Genomic DNA, 17,096 nt, shown 5'->3' on the forward strand with positions numbered 1-17,096 from the left:
AATACACACAAACACAGCCTATAAAGGGGGTATAATCACCCTCATCATAGAAATGAGTAAACCATGGGTTCACAAGACTAACTAATATGTCCAAGGCCCTTTAACTGGCAATTGACAGAGCTACAGATTGAGTCAGTGTTCATCTGCCCCCAAACTTTAAGTGCTTTCTCTGTAGTTACCAGAGTAAATTTTCTAACTTCCAGCAAACATAGTTATTTGGGAAAAAGCATAATAGTTCTTTTGAGGAAGCTCATTCAAGGAAATTCATTTGATCCTTACCACAATCCTACAGGGACTGAGTACACTACAGAAAACTGTCCTGTAGTCCTAGGTTTGAGATATAATCTTTAATCTCAACTAATCCAGCTAGATAAAGATTATTTCATTTCCACAGATATTAAGAATTTCTGCAAAGGACCTAGTGACAAATTAATACTCCAGAGGGGGAAAAGAATCAATAGCAAGCATGTCAAGTTTTTAATGTTAAGGACTCATTCCATAAGCACAGAGTTTCTCTACAAAGTATTAGAAGATGTGAGTGGAGTGACCATCCCACATCAGCAGGTCTCCTGGGTGTCTTCTACAAGCAAAGCTGGACCTTCCAAGGCAAACTGACTTCCCTACGGCTTTGATAATGTTATAGGCCGATTATTTAAACAAGGTTGGAATGAGAGATAGTTACACATAGGAAGCATGTGGATGGTTTCTCTTCCAGACACCTTAATTGTATCTTGTGTATCAAAAAGCCATCCAGAAACAACTGTTATTCTCCTGGTCCAGAAATTGTGAATTTCTCTCTAGTTACTTGCTGATATTTTTAAGCTAGTCCTTCTAACTCATATTTTTATGACTACCCAAATGGCTTATCAGCGAAATCTCTATAGTTTGAGATATATGTCACTGAATCCATAGAAATTATACACAACTTCAATTAGCCTGTGTTATAGTATATGATACACATGTTTATTCATAGCAATCCTGGTGTAAATAGAAATTATTAAAGTTATATTAATAATATATATATTGTTATATATGTAGTTAATGAGCATCTGAGGGGGCAGGTTAAAAACTATACTATTTATATATCCCACTAGATCTTTTTAAACTAAATTTTAAATATTACCAAATAGCTATTTTGTCTATAATAGAATATAAGCAATGCTCCATTATTTGAACAGTAGAAAAAATTAGTATAATGGACGATATTATGTGAAAAAGAAGAAAAATGTTTGAACTATTTTCTAAAATACATTTTACCTTTATTAACTTGTTTTGCTTATTAAATCTAGCTCGCTGGGTCTATGCACACACCAAATGACAGCAGGAAGCACTGGTCTGAAAGTGTAATTATAAAGTTAAGTATAATAATAAATGTAATAATAAAAAATAGGATAAGTCTCCAAAGTATACCTGAAAAGTGACTATAAATAATTATCCATTATAACAGAAAATGGAAAACACTTATATTAGAGCATTTCTCAGGATGAACCAGGTCAGAAGAGAAACAAATTTTACCTAAAAGTGCCCGGAAGGCTATGAGTAGCATCACTAAAATTTTACAGTTGATTGAAGTGAGAGTGGAGGCTGAGTTACAATAAGGATGACCAAAGGGAATTCAGAGTCTCCAGGAAGCTGAATGCACTCTCTTTCATTGTTTTATCTACGTACAAGACAAGGCTGAGACGTGTGGCTTTGTGCCCTGCCTCCTCACCGGCTGCAGTGTGTTGAATGGACGGTCCCAAAATGATGTGTCCACGTCCTAACTTCTGGAACCTGTGAACGTTGCCTTATTTGGATAAAAGGTCTTTGTGGGTGTAATTAGAACCTTGAGATGATGAGACCCTCTTGGGCTACCTAAACCAATGACAAGTGTCCTCATAAGAGAAGAGGGACACACAGAGAAGGCTATGTGAAAATGGAGGCAGAGAGTAGAGTGATGTGGCCACAGGTCAAGGAAAGCCTGAAACTTCCAGAAGCTGACAAAGGGAGACAATGTCCCCTGCCCCCCTCAGAATCTCCAGAGGGAGCATGGCCCTGTCAGATTTTAGACTTCTCGTTTCTAGAACTGTGAGAGAACAAATGTGTAAGCCATTCAGCTTGTAGTAATTTATTATGGCAGCTCTAGAAGACTAATCCAACCATCATATCACACTCCCACTGCTTCACTCTTGTCACCATGAAAGCCTGCTCTGCATAGGGTTCTTTCGAGTGAAATGTTTTCCTGAACACAGTATCTGATCATAGCTCTTTACTTATTTCTACAATAACCTACTGTTTCTGTTTTACCCAGATTTTATTCTGTGGCCATTCAGGCATTTTCCAGTTAAAACAATAAACGCCTGTGTCCTGTTCCAAACACATTTTATACACTAATTAAATTAGTACAAATAGGGGCGCCTGGGTGGCTCAGTCTTAAGCATCTGATGTCAGTTCAGGTCATGATCTCGCGGTCTGTGAGCTCAAGCCCTGCATGGGGCTCTGTGCTGACAGCCCAGAGCCTGCAGCCTGCCTCAGATTCTGTGTCTCCCTCTCTCTCTGCTCCTCCCCCCTGTCTCCCCCGCCCCTCAAAAATAAACATTAAAAAAAAGTACTGCAAATAACATGGAATCTATTTACACTTGAAAATGCATCTCATTCTAACATTACTACTCCAAAGATACCTTAACATTTTAATTCAGAAAACAACTGATGTTCCATGTAATTTTGTATTTAGTACATGCTTTGAAAAATTTTTAAAGATGTATACTTAGTAAATTTAAAATATTCCATAACATACTTTTAATTGATTTACACTTATTGAAAATTATTTCAATATAATAATGTAATATTGAAGTTATGCTATTTCAGTAAGGCGAAGGTGGTCAAATTAATGTACAAATTTCCAGTTATAAACTAAATAATTTATGGAGATGTAATATACAGCATAGTGACTATAGTTAATAATACTCTATTGTACATTTAAAAGTTGCTAAGAGAGTTGATTTTAAAATTTCTCATTCTAGGGGCACCTGGGTGGCTCCGTCAGTTAAACGTCCAACTTCAGCTCAGGTCATGATCTTGTGGTCTGTGAGTTCGAGCCCCACATCGGGGTCTGTGCTGACAGGTCAGATCCTGGAACCTGCTTCAGATTCTATGTCTCCCTCTCTCTCTGCCCCTCCCCTATTCACACTTTGTCTCTCTGTCTCTCTGTCTCTGAAAAATGAATAAACCTTAAAAAAAGAAGTAAAATAAACTTCTCATTCTAAGAAAAAGAAAATTTGCCACTGTATGGTGGTGAGTGTTAACTAGACTTACTGAGGTGGTCATTTGGCAATATATGCAAATGTTGAACCATTATGTGGTATGCCTGAAACAATATAATGTTTGTATCAATTTTATATCTCAAAAAAAAAAAGAAATGAGCTTACAAGACATATACACAAGCATGCTCACTCACAAATGCTTCCCCACACCCAAAATAAGAAAATTCTTTCCAATCTTATTTGATAGAGAACTAGACAGTCTCTGTTTGTCCTTCTGCATCTACCCCACACCCTCCTCACCTGCTGTGGGTTCCAGTGTTGACCATAAGAACCACCTAGTGTCTCACCTTTACCTGATTTAGAGGATGAGATTTGGCACTTAGGACCTGATGATATTTAGACGAGATTTGGGATCTCATCCATTGTGCTCACATCAGTAACACACCCTTGCCCAATAGCTGTGGGTGAGTTGATCTGGTGGGAGGTCCTGGCAAGGGAGAGGGCAGGAGAGTGAGGTTGGGGTATTTATCTCTTCTTCTCTGTCCTGCAGGGCTGAAGGGCTGGCAGTGGCTGTGCTCCTCTGTCTCGGGTCACAGCACGGCTTGTTGGAAGACCTCTTACCCGCAGCTATAATTCTCTCCAGGTGCTGTCTGCCCTTCTCCCCTTCCAAGTCCTGGGTGGTGGAACTGCATCCCCCTATCATGAGACCCTGGTGCCTCTCATCATTTATTTGTTCTCTTAACCTGTCCACACCTCCATAAATCTTCTCTTCAATAAACTCTTTTCAGTCACCCCTTTGAGTGTGCTGTCTTCTGCCAGACCCTCACTGAAACAGCTACTCAGTATCCCAGCTGATCGCCTCAACCTAACATCCTGACTAATTTCTTCCCAGAAATAAAACTACTCTAGGTTTTCAAAAAAAAAAAAATCTAGTTTAAAAGAATTACAACTGGCTATGACTGGCATGAGATATTTTCTCCTTTAACAAAAATATACGGTGGTAGCTTGGGATGATCTCATTCCCCCTCAGTCACTTCTGCTACAACTGACTCTTATCACTGAATGATTTTGGTTCCAAAATACCTGTCATCGCCATCACCGACGCACTCAGGGAAGGCGAGGCTACAGCCAAAAAGCATGATATGTTGATAGCAACTGAGGCGATGGAGGTACATGAAGAACTTGAGGAACTTCTCCATTTCCATGTTTTTGACAAATGAGAAGACAGGTGTTAGCGTGGTGTGGTAGGGCAGCATCTGACACTGGCTGTGGGTGATGTTCATACAGGCACCTGGGAAGTCAAGATATTTATATTTAGGAGCAGGCACGACAGACTCATATGTTTGCAAACTCATTTGGCATGATAGACTGACAATGTTCATAAGATAAAATACATTCTGCAAGTAAGAATGATTCTAGATTCTAGATTCTAGACACCCACATACATACAAATAAGTGTGTGTGTGTGTGTGTGTGTGTGTGTGTGTGTGTGCGTGTGCACGCGCCTGCATGCATATGATAATGAAATCAAGCTACTATTATTCACAAAGGGGTAGCATCTGTGTCCTGGGCAAATGTATAGAAAAATACACTCTCACAGCCAGCTGATGGGCATATAAGTTGGCAAATGCTGTTGTGGATTACAGCTAGGCAGGACAATATGTATCCAAAAAAAAAAAAAAAAAAGTTTTAAATGCATACCCTTTGGCACCGTAATATTTCTAATACTTTTATCCTAAGGAAATAATCATGGTTGTGAACATGGATTTATCTATATGGATCTTCATCTCTGCATAGTTTATAATTTTTTTTAACATTTTTAAAGTTTATTTATTTTGTGAGAGAGAGGACAAGCTGGATAGAGGCAGAGAGAGAGAGGAAAGAAAGGATCCCAAGCAGGCTCTCCACTGTCAGCACATCGGGCTCAAACCCATGAACTGCGAGATCATGACCTGAGCCAGAGGCAGACACTTAATTGGCTGAGCCCCACAAGTGCCCCCTATAATAAAATGATAGCAATCACCTAAACGTTCACCAATGGGAATTGCTTTAAAATACTATGAAACAAACAACAGAATACTTAACTATAAGAAAGATGCTTTAGAAGACTATTTAATCATATAGAATGGTGCTTGTATTAAATAAAAATAGCAAGTCACAAAACAGTTTGCATACCATGATCCTATTTTTAAAAATACATGGTTACCCAAAGGTTTCCAATCTTGTCCATGCTAACAGTTCAGGGTCAGCTCAGAGCCTCCGATTTCATTTTCCTCCATAATTGGCTCACTACCACCTCCATAGCCTCTCTTTCTCCTTCATTCCCTAAATTTGCATGGTTGGTGTCATATAAATAAAAATATTAATATGAATCCAGGTGATGGGATTTTAGGAGACTATTCTATTTTGCTCTTTGAATTCTGTATTCTCTTACTGGTTTATATAAAGATTTATTACTTTTCATTTAAGAAGGGGATAATTAAAATTTTGGTTATTTTTGAAGCAAGCTACTACTTGAACCCAGAGTCTTCAGGTTTGGGAAACACAGTGGAAGAATTAATTCTAATTATGTTGAGGAGGGATAAAGGCAAGAAGGGAATAGAGCTCAACAAGAAAGGAAAGATCTCTCCTGATATATAACTCCCAGTCAAAGAGATAAAGGGAAAACCTCTCCAAACCTAAGGTCAATTTCATTTTAATAAAAACAATGTTAAAAAATAAGACTGCATCTCTGACAAAATGGCCAAACAAACCCTTTGATCTGTAATACAGAGCAAATACAGCCTATCACAGAAGGATTCCAGACCTCCTCTTCTGCTTCTTTCCTTCACATAGGTCACCTCAGAGACTTCACTTCTTATCGTCTCACTGCCCTTCCTAGTCTCCTAAGTACACTGCCTAATGTCACGTCTCTTTCAAACCTCTCTGAAAACTGCCCAAACCGTGTAAGAAGTCTTTCCCCCAAAAAACCAGATTGTAGCCATTAGCTCAGAGTCTCATTCTTCATGAAAACACACACTTCACCACTGTTTTTATTATCTAACCCAAAATGCGCTGAGCTCAGTGGGGCAGGATCAAAACATGATTTTCCTTTTCAAAGCCAATCAATGACATGTGGAATTTCTCTCATCCTAGAACATAGGAGAGACACAGCCAAAAACTTAAGGGCACAACACTTTTTTGGACCTCCTCAAACTCAAAATACAAAATGGGAAAGACAGGAGTCAGAGAAGAAGAAAATCCAAGTCAAAATAATACTCAGACAGAACACAAATAGACACATAAACACACAAATTCAGCCTCACATGAGTGCTAAGGTCGGGGGTTTCAGGCACATTGCATGAATATGACAGTCATGTCATTTGGTGAGGGAGGTTAAAACACATTTCAGTGTGGGAGATAAGCACAGGCAGAGTGATCATACGGACAGTAAACTTCAAAATGACACACTGTATGTATTGTGCTATAGGCAGAGATGCTTACTTAAAAGAGCTGAGAGTAAGAGTTTGACTCCACCAAAAAAGGTGAAAAAATTGGTGGAAAATTCAGTCTCAGGAAGACATGTATTGAAAACCAGCAGGTGCCAAGCACTAAACCAGGTACTCAGAGGCCCTCGTTCACAACGATCTCATTTTCACAACCTGCTAAAGTGGTATCACATCTATAGTATACATGAGAAAACTCAATTGCAGAAAGGCTAAGACATCTGCCTGGCTATGCAGAGCCATTCTGTGAAAATTCCAGATCTTCAAACTTAGGTCTTCTGAATAACTTCTGTTTGGAACCACCCTAGGCTAACACCAAAGGGGTTATTATGTTAAAAACATATCTCAAAGAGGGGCGCCTGGGTGGCTCAGTCGTTTAAGCATCCGACTTCAGCTCAGGTCACGATCTCGCGGTCCGTGAGTTCGAGCCTCGCATCGGGCTCTGGGCTGACAGCTCAGAGCCTGGAGCCTGCTTCCAATTCTGTGTCTCCCTCTCTCTGTGCCCCTCCCCCATTCATGCTCTGTCTCTCTCTGTCTCAAAAATAAATAAACGTTAAAAAACAAAATTTTTAAAAAAAACATATCTCAAAGAATATAATTCCTAATGGCCCATGAAAGGAAAAGACTAAAAAGCATGTAATGGCATGTTATCGTTCTGAATTTATATTCAGAGATAATACACCCATGTATACTGACCAGTATCATTCATTTTATATTACATTATTTTCTGTAGGGCTCATAGCTTTGGGGTTTATACACTTGATAAACTAAATTTGAAGTGAGGAGATGATCAAAAGGCTAATTCATCCTCACCTAGCCAAAGAATATTGAGAATCACTATTGAGAATACTGCAAAATGAATTATAAGAAATCATTTGAAAAGTACAAAATAGTAAGGTAACTCACATTTGATGTGCTACTGTGTTATGGCATTGTGAGCTGCACACACACACATGCACAAAAGGTATTTCCTTCTCAGAGGACAGCAAGAGCTCCCGTAAGCATATCATCCAAAGTGCTCCTATATCCCTCAATAACATCATCCTATTTTATTTTCATTATAGTATTAGGACTACCTCATACAATCTTGTCTGTCTATCTATCTATTTACTCCCAGCGTTCTTCCACAATGATAGAAACCACTGGGATACCAAAGAGTAGACAATAGTTATTCACTGCATGAATGCAAAGATTCAATGGAACAGATTGTCCCCTCTAAAAGATTTCTTCCTGAAAAAGATAGTAGATGTGAATGAGCCAGTATATCTCAGACCGAAAGGCACCAATGTTGATGGCTAATACTGCAACTATTGTTTTTAATTATCTGTTCCCTAGAACTTACCATGACCTAGGGAGTCATCCCATACTGTTTCTTTCACTGGATTAATTCTTATCTTGGACTCCCCTCTGGACTATATAGTGCAGCAGTTGGAAGTAAGAGAGAAAGGGCTGCCCTCCCTTTCCTGTAAAAGCTATACCTTCTGTTACCCTTAAGCATGCTCAATTGCTTGTAGCATGAGACCTCACCATAGCAGAGAAAACAGAAATCATCATACTGCTGATGTTCAACTATCATTTCAACAGTGTTGGTACCTTCAGCAAGAAAAACATACAATTCAGAGAGGATAGGCTGAGATAAGTTTACAGTAAAAGCCTAAATAAATTATTAGTATCTATTCAAGTTGTCTCTTGTTATTAAATATACTTAAAATTTCCCTTCCACTTATTGTTTTGTATTAAATAAAACAACTTAAAGGTAAGAAAATAAACAAAAGATCCTTGAGTACCTTCTAGGCTGGATTTATGATTCTAGGTACTTTATATACATTATATACGTTATATACAATATATACGTTATATATATTCTAGGTACGTTACAATCCTATGAGAAAGATTTTTTTATTCCTATTTTATATATGATGAGATAGATTCAGTGAGGGTAAGAAAGTGCTCAAAATTACACAGATGTTAACTTGTAGAGTCGAAACCAGGTTTTTCTGATCCCATAACCTATTCTTTTCCTCTATACAATTCTGCCAGAGATACTATTCCATTTTAAACATGGTAAATTCACTCCATTCATTGTAGAATATTTTGATGACTCTCCTTGGATTTAGCAACAGAGCTGCTTCTCTAAGATTGGCAAAAATTAAACGTTCTCAAAGGAAACAGTGAATTTGCTATTAAAAGTAGTTCACCTGTCCTTACTAAGAGTCCATTTGGATTGGGAACGCTTAGTATCTATTCCTGGCTGTACTACAAAGTCAACACAGGTCAGGACTACATCAGCAGAATGGAATAATGAAAGCCATTCTCTATTCTAGATAACTTATGGGGACAGTTACATCTTGTCAGAATAATTTCTGGCACAAACCAATATGAAAGGACTTCGTGTACTTAGGAAGATCCGTAAAAGGGTTGCAGTAAGATAAGAAGGAACAGAGAGTTAAAGACAGGTCCTTCTGTGAAGATCCTGGCCTCCTAACCAACTCTGTAAACATCTTTGAATCCAAATATGGTAACTATTTTATTTCTCATAAAAGAAAATCAGTGAGACAAAGTAAAACACATGAGTCAACTGTGGCATTTGTAAAAAGTCTTTACAGACATAGTCAAGGGCATTGGTAATTCAATGTCTTGCCAATTTTTGCACATGTAAAAAATGTAAGTGCCTGGCTAGTACAACACTAATTATCAGAGTTACGTATGAGCTACCAAATTTTGCCAGGAGAAGCATGAGGATTGGGATTTAACATTTTCTATATAATTATATCTATTGGTCTGATTCAAATCCTGCTTTTATTATTCCATATTTATGTGGCTTTTCACAAGTTACTGAACTTTTCTATTTATGTTTCTTCATCTGCAAATTACTATATTTGGGGTTATTATAAGGATTAAGTGATGTTACATAATGCCTGTCATTAGCACATATGGTAAGTTATAAAACTTTTCACTATTATGATTAACTCATTTGTGACTCACAAAAACTCTGTAGACTAGAAAGGAGAAATACTTGTATCCATGGTGTATGGGTAGAAAAACCGAGGCTGAAACATTAAGCTTTCATCGGCCGTTTTCTTCTAAATTCCGTGATTATATTCCATTACACACACACACACACACACACACACACACATGGTCAAAATTCAAAGTTTCATTAATTAGTTTGCTTACTTGAAAAAGAAACAATGTTGGGTGTTATATTTTAAAAATATTAGTTATTCATTGAGAAAATATGTATTCTCTATTAAATATAGGCATTAGTCTTGGTGCTAAAGAATTTAAAAATAAGAATTTGAAATTAGACCACATTTTATTTATTTACCCAATATGTACTTTAACACACATGAAAATTGTTTGGTTTTTAATGCCACTAATGACAAAAATAAGTTCTAAAATGACGAGAGTATAAGAAACTACTTAGTGACACATCATGTTCATGGAGGGTAGGGTTTAATATAAAATCAGTGCCTCACTTGAGGTTAGTTTTAAACTTCACTGTTCACGAAGGCAATGAGATCTAAACGGACTTTCCAACATGTGTAGTTTTATTGGGAACCCCATTTCACAGTCAACATTGAAATACTGGAAGAATATGTAGAGGGCAGATCTGTAATACCAAGGTCTGCATTATACCAGCTAAGTACTGTGGTTCTTAATGTATTTGTACAACACCCATTCAGATAACCATCTCTCACTCAGAATTCTCGAACTTTAAATTTTTTTTTAACCTTTATTTATTTTTGAGACAGAGAGAGACAGAGCATGAACGGGGGAGGGGCAGAGAGAGGGAGACACAGAATCTGAAACAGGCTCCAGGCTCTGAGCTGTCAGCACAGAGCCCGACGCAGGGCTCAAACTCAAGGACCGCGAGATCACGACCCGAGCTGAAGTCAGAGGCTTAACCGACTGAGCCACCCAGGCGCCCCCAGAATTCTCTAACTTTAAAATCAGTAACAAGTCAGCCTCAAGCTGAGCTGATATTTACCTTTTTACTCTCTGAATTTACAAAGGAAGACTTTACAGAGAATACAATTGTAAAGGGAGTAAGATTGTAAAGGGAATCTCAAAAGGGAATATTTAAAATTTTAGTTTTGGGGATGCATATGATACACTTTTTGCTTTTAACAAATATACCTTTTATCTTATTACAAGGCAATGTAAGATTAGAAAGTAAAAGTAAAACATAAGCAACCACTCAACAACAAGGAGGAAGAATGGACTAGTTCTTATTGGTTGTATCCTCAGTATCAACTTCCTCATCTCTAATTGGAATATCAGCCATGAAGTTCAGGAGACCTCTCCCTATCCCTGGCTCCAGGCAGGGGTCCTGACTGGCCAATGACTGTTAACTCATGACATTGCTTGGCACTGTCCTTAATTCAAGGGCAAATAAGAGACTGAAGTTGGTCCAATCACAGTAAAACCCAGGGACAGAATGGGCTACCTAATTTAGGGCACTCAGGGTAAATCGCAAATATAGGGCCCCTTGTTCAAAAATTATTTTATATTATTTATATTATATTATTTGTAATATTTATATTATCGTTAATAATTTCAACAAAGCGACAGCAGAGCATTAAACAATGGGTGGAGCCCTGTGCTCAGAGTTCTGTGCAACCATACAGGTCAGCGTGTTTATGAAGCTGGTCAATGATTAGAAAAGGAGTCCTCCCTCCACAAAACTCCATCACTCTCCACGTAGCGATATTTGAGCAGCAGTCCCAGGATTTCTCTGTGACATTAGGTAAGAACTAAAGGTGATCAGTTTAAGAGCTGTAGGGGCCTCCAGCTTAGTCAGAGGACTTCTATCTTTTTCTAAGATTTTAAGGTGTCAGAGGCAGAGATATCCAAACACACAGCATCCCTGGCTTTGTCCACCCATTCAAACATCGCATGAAAGTAGTGTCTCCTCTTGGGAAACTGGATGTATGTGCAGACTACATTTCAACTCCAGCTTGAGAGAGTCATACATCTCTCCAGGGAAGCTGCCTACACAGGACTGGTGAGGAGCCCATTCCCTGCCATTGTTAAGTGGCCTCTTTTCTCTCACGTTTAGCCAGGAGAGAAAACGTGGTCTAATTCTGCTGATCCAATGTTCCAAACGTTGTGCTGAAATATTTGCAGCTTTATACCTGCTTCTAAATTATAGTGCACATAGTAAAGCCCACCCATCATGAATCAGTCATTTTGAGCCCTTGACTCACAGGGAATGTCTCAAGAAAATATTAATGGCTATACTGTATCCCTACTATGGACACATTAGATGAATTTGGCCAAACTGTAACTGAAGAGATTTGTAGAACATTAAGAAAAGTGTTTCTTCTTTATCAAGAATATATCAACAGGAAACTGGGAGTACTTTTCTCCTACTTGTCACCAACAATAGTAGGTAATGTCAATTCACTTGTCAGATGACTAAAAACAGGACTCTGTAAAACGTGACCTTAGAAAAAATGTAAATTCTGAAACTTCTCTACTCTCTGCCTTTTCACGTTAGGGTGAAGATGGAAGTAACTGGAGTAGAGGGCCCTGGGATAATAAAGCCAAAAAAGAGAAACACAGGAAGCTTAAACATGTACATGAATGAATGAAGTTGAAATAGCAAAGAAGCAGAGTCAAACATCAGTGAGATTGGGGGCACCTGGGTGGCTCAGTCGGTTAAACGTCTGACTTTTCAGCTCAGGTCATGATCTCACAGTTTGCGAGTTTGAGCCCCATGTCGGGCTCCATGCTGACAGCTCAGAGCCTGGAGCCTGTTTTGAATTCTGTCTCCTTCTCTCTCTGACCCTCCCCACTTGTGCTTTCTCTGTCTCTCAAAAATAAATAAATGAAAAAAAAATGTTTTTTTAAAATTAGTGAGATTGGCCCAAATTCAAATGGGGTAGAATACAAACAAAGAGAGGCAGAGATCTGAATGGTGCAGTGAAAGCCCTGGAGTACCCAACACAAAAACTCGAAGGGGGAATATCAATTCAATTTTGTGTCTGTGTAGGGACATTGTAATTTTCCTATAATTGGAAAATGTTGGAATGTGAATTTTAATAACGATGAATTAAGTATTTAATATTAGGTTTAACATACTGCTATATAAAGCCTTTGCTTTCTCTAGGTGATTTCTTAAAACTATGAAACATAGTATTGTAATTAAAAACTAGTTAATGTCAAAATTCCTCTGTGTAATTACAGGAGAAAGTTTAACTCTGCTACAAAAGTCACTAGGAAAAAATGCTTTAAGAAAGATCCTGACAAGGGCGCCTGGGTGGCTCAGTCGGTTGAGCGTCCGACTTCGGCTCAGGTCGTGATCTCACGGTCTGTGAGTTCAAGCCCCGTGTCAGGCTGTGTGCTGACAGCTCAGAGCCTGGAGCCTGTTTCGGATTCTGTGTCTCCCTCTCTCTCCGACCCTCCCCTGTTCATGCTCTGTCTCTCTCTGTCTCAAAAATAAATAAACGTTAAAAAAAAAAATTAAAAAAAAAAGAAAGTTCCTGACAAAATTGATACAATATTGGTAAGCTGGGAGACAGCATATTGAGATTCATTTTACTATTCTCTCTACTTTTGTGTGTGACTAAAAATTTTTGTGTAAATTGATTTTTTTAAAGAATGAATTCTGAAATATTAGAAAATAATCTAAAAGCCCACCCATGATAAACATTGAGAAATATTTTGTAAACTAAAACAAATTTGTTTCATGTGAACAGTTGAACTCTCCATCAAGAAAAGGAAATCTCAGGATTCCAGAAAGACAGTAGCAAACTGACAACAAAAGCAGTGAGTACATGAGATGACATCACATGAATGAATATCACATGAGCCAATATTACAATGGCCTTGTCTTGAAGGAAGCTATCATTTTCAATAAAGAAATGAAACCTTTCAGGGGTGCGTGGGTGGTTCAGTTGGTTAAGCATCCGACTCTTCGTTTCAGCTCAGGTCATGATCTCACAGTTTCATGAGTTTGAGTCTCACGTTGGGCTCTGCATTGATGATACAGAGCCTGCTTGGGATTCTCTCTCTTCCTCTTTCTCTGTCCCTGCTCTGTTCACACTGTCTCTGTCTCTCTCAAAATAAATAAATAAACTTAATTTAAAAAATTAAAAAAAAAAAAAAAAAAAAAGAAATGAAGTCTTGTATCCATAAGAAGCACAAAGAGGAACAAAGATCCCCCCAACAAAAAACAAGGACTCAGTTAGCTCAGGCATATTATGAGGATGCCTGTCTGACTCTGCCTAGATTCTGGTTGGAAACAAAACATTTCTTTGGGCACTTTTTCCCACAGTTCTAGCCTTCCCAAGGGTTTGAAATTACAACTATGCATGTGATCCAAGAACCACAAAAATGAAATATTAACATAAAAATTGGCCCCAGGACAGTATTACCTTGGGGTGCCTGGTCAAACTGAACACAAAATTGTCCTAGAGTGCCATGACCTGAATCCAAGGAAGTTTATAACCTAAAGTCATAAACCCATAAACCCATAAACCCAATACATTAAGAGAAAGAATAATAAATCATTAGCCATAACCAGCAGCAGTATTAAAAGTCTGAGAACTTCAGACATTTGAACAATCAATGGAGGCTATTAAACAAGTGTGAATGGGGGCACCTGGGTGGCTCAGTTGGTTAAGCATCTGACTGCAGCTCAGGTCATGATCTCACAGTTCATGAGTTCGAGCCCCAAGTCAGGCTCAGTGCTGACAGCATGGAGCCTGGAGCCTACTTCAGATTCTGTGTCTCCCTCTTTCTATGCCCCTCCCCAACTCAGGCTGTGTCTCTCTCTCTCTCAAAAATAAATAAACATTAAAAAATAAAAAAAAAAAGTATGAATGAAACAACTAAAGACAAAAATGTAGTCATTTGAATGACACACTATAAATTTAAAAAAACTGGACAATCTGAAAAGGAACCAAACAGAACCTCTAGAAATGAAAAATACATATAAACAATAAAATTTAAAAGTCAGTGAATAGAGTAAAATAGAAGATTAGATACTGCTGAAGAGAGAACTAAAGAACTAGAAGACAAACCTGAGAAATATACCAGAATTTAGCACAAAGATTAATAAAGGATGGATGAGAATGTCCAACCTAAGTGTAATTAGAGTTCCAGAAAGACAGAATAGAAACATCAGGAGGGAGGTTATATTCATAGCATTAAAAGCTGAGAACTCTCCCAAACTGAAGAAATATCTGAATCCCCAAATTCAAGAAGTGCATCTTCCAGACAAGATATATAAAAAGAAATACAGGGGCACCTGGGTGGCTCAAATGATTGAGCATATCGCTCTTGATTTCAGCTCAAGTCATGATCCTAGGGCCATGGGATCAAGCCCCGCATCAGGCTCCGTGCTAAGTGTGGGGCCTGCTTAAGATTCTCTCTCTCTCTCTCTCTCTCTCTCTCTCTCTCTCTCTCTCTCTCCCTCTCCTTTTGCCCCTCTCCTCTGTGCACATTCTCTCTCTCTAAAATAGATAGATAGATAGATAGATAGATGATAGATAGATAGATAGATGAATAGAAAGAAAGATACCCACATTCTATCCATTGTAATATAACCAGTTTATTTTAAAAACACACACACAAAACTTCAAACATCCAAAGACAATATTCCAATTGCCTACAAGGAAACAAAATTTAAGTTGGCACTAAAGTTTCTGATAGCATTGAAGAATCCAGATAAATGTGAAATAAAATTCTTAGATTGATGAGAGGAAAAAAAAATTGCCAACCTAGCTAAACAGTCATGCCATTTTGAGGGGGAAATAAAGACATCTGAAGATAAACCAAAACTGAAATAGTTCCCACTGGTCAAACCTCCAAGGAGTATTTTCAATTAAGAAGAGAATTTAACACAGAAGGAAGAAGCAGGAAGCAAGAAGCAATGGTGATTATTAAATTATGTATACTTGAAATCCTTCATCACATTGAAAAAGAGTGCAAGAGGCTTCTTTGTAAAGACTTCTTTAAATTGCCTAAAAATTTGCAAGGTTGAGTAGCACTGGCTATGGTACTTATTTATTACCATAAAAATCAGAAATCTGGGGCTTATTGCTTTGCTTGCTCACAAACATAGAGGAAAATAAGAGTATTCCTCATATTTTAAAGTTTGAAAAAAAAATGAAAGTCTGTACCTTGGATGCAGAAAGGAACTAAGAAAGAAAATGATGTATTTTAAGTTAAATCAGATTATTGAATTATTTTGATTTTGGAACGTTACACTATATATCTGTTGCCTATATTTCCATATCCTATGTAAACTTTAATTCAATCCCTACTATTAGAAGATGTGGAAAACAACCTATGTAACTAGCAATGAAATGAGGCAAGCATAAGTAGAAATCTATTTTCAATTATTATTGTATTTGCTGATATAGTCAATAAATATTAATAGTGCCTATGTAATAGAGCTTTCATGTAATCAAGTATATAGCATAATAATGAGCACACAATAAATTTGACATTATTTTGCTAGTCTTTTTTTCTTTCAAAAGATATATTGTATATTACTTAACATAATATGAATATATATAATGTTGCAATGCATCACAATGCTCTGTATATATGCAAAGTATATTATTTAGTCTACTTATTTGCTCATTAACCTATCTTGAACATTTCCAAATATCAGTATGTATTCTTCCACAACATTGTTTTTAATCGTTGTACATTTATTCATACAATGAATCAAAAGGAAGGGATGGGGAGAAGAACAAAAGACTGATTAAAAACCCATTAAAAAATATAACCCAGAAACAAACAAACAAACCCAAAATCTTTATAAATGCTATGTATTATAAGAAAACACTAAGGAAAGAGTTTAATAAAACAACAGCTCAAATGATCCAATTAAAAAATAGGCAGAAGATGTGAACAGACATTTCTCCCCCCCGCCAAAAAAAAAGACATGCAGATGACCAACAGATACATGAAAAGATGCTCATCATCACTTACCATCAGGGAAATGCTAATCAAAACTACAGTGAGATATCACCTCACACGTGCAGAATGGCTAAAATCAACAACACAAGACACAACAGGTGCTGGTGAAGATGTGGAGAAAAAGGAACCCTTGTTCACTGTTGTTGGGGAAGACAAACTGGTGTGGCCACTGTGGAAAACAGTATGGAGCCTCCTCAAAAAGTTAAAAATAGAACCACCCTATGATCCAGCAATAATGTTACTGGGTATTTACCCAAAGAATACAAAAACACTAATTCAAAAGCACACATACACCGTTATGTTTTATAGCAGCATTATTTATAGTAGCCAACATATGGAACTAGCCCAAGTGTCTATCAACTGATGAATGGATAAAGAAGATGGGATACACACACACACACACACACACACACACACACTTGAATACTAC

The 17,096-nt window shown here is 37.6% G+C and overlaps 1 protein-coding gene across 5 annotated transcripts in view; it reads right to left on the reverse strand.

Moving 5' to 3' along the window:
- CORIN (corin, serine peptidase) overlaps positions 1-17,096 on the reverse strand; it is a 251,746-nt gene that overhangs the window by 173,579 nt on the left and 61,071 nt on the right. For all 5 annotated transcript variants that reach the window (XM_049632007.1, XM_049632004.1, XM_049632005.1 and 2 more), the window contains exon 4: positions 4,326-4,533. In XM_049632007.1, coding sequence (XP_049487964.1) covers positions 4,326-4,533 — 208 coding nt within the window. The remainder of the gene's footprint in view (positions 1-4,325; positions 4,534-17,096) is intronic.

Source organism: Panthera uncia, chromosome B1 (genome assembly GCF_023721935.1).
Source record: "Panthera uncia isolate 11264 chromosome B1, Puncia_PCG_1.0, whole genome shotgun sequence".
NCBI lineage: Eukaryota > Metazoa > Chordata > Mammalia > Carnivora > Felidae > Panthera > Panthera uncia.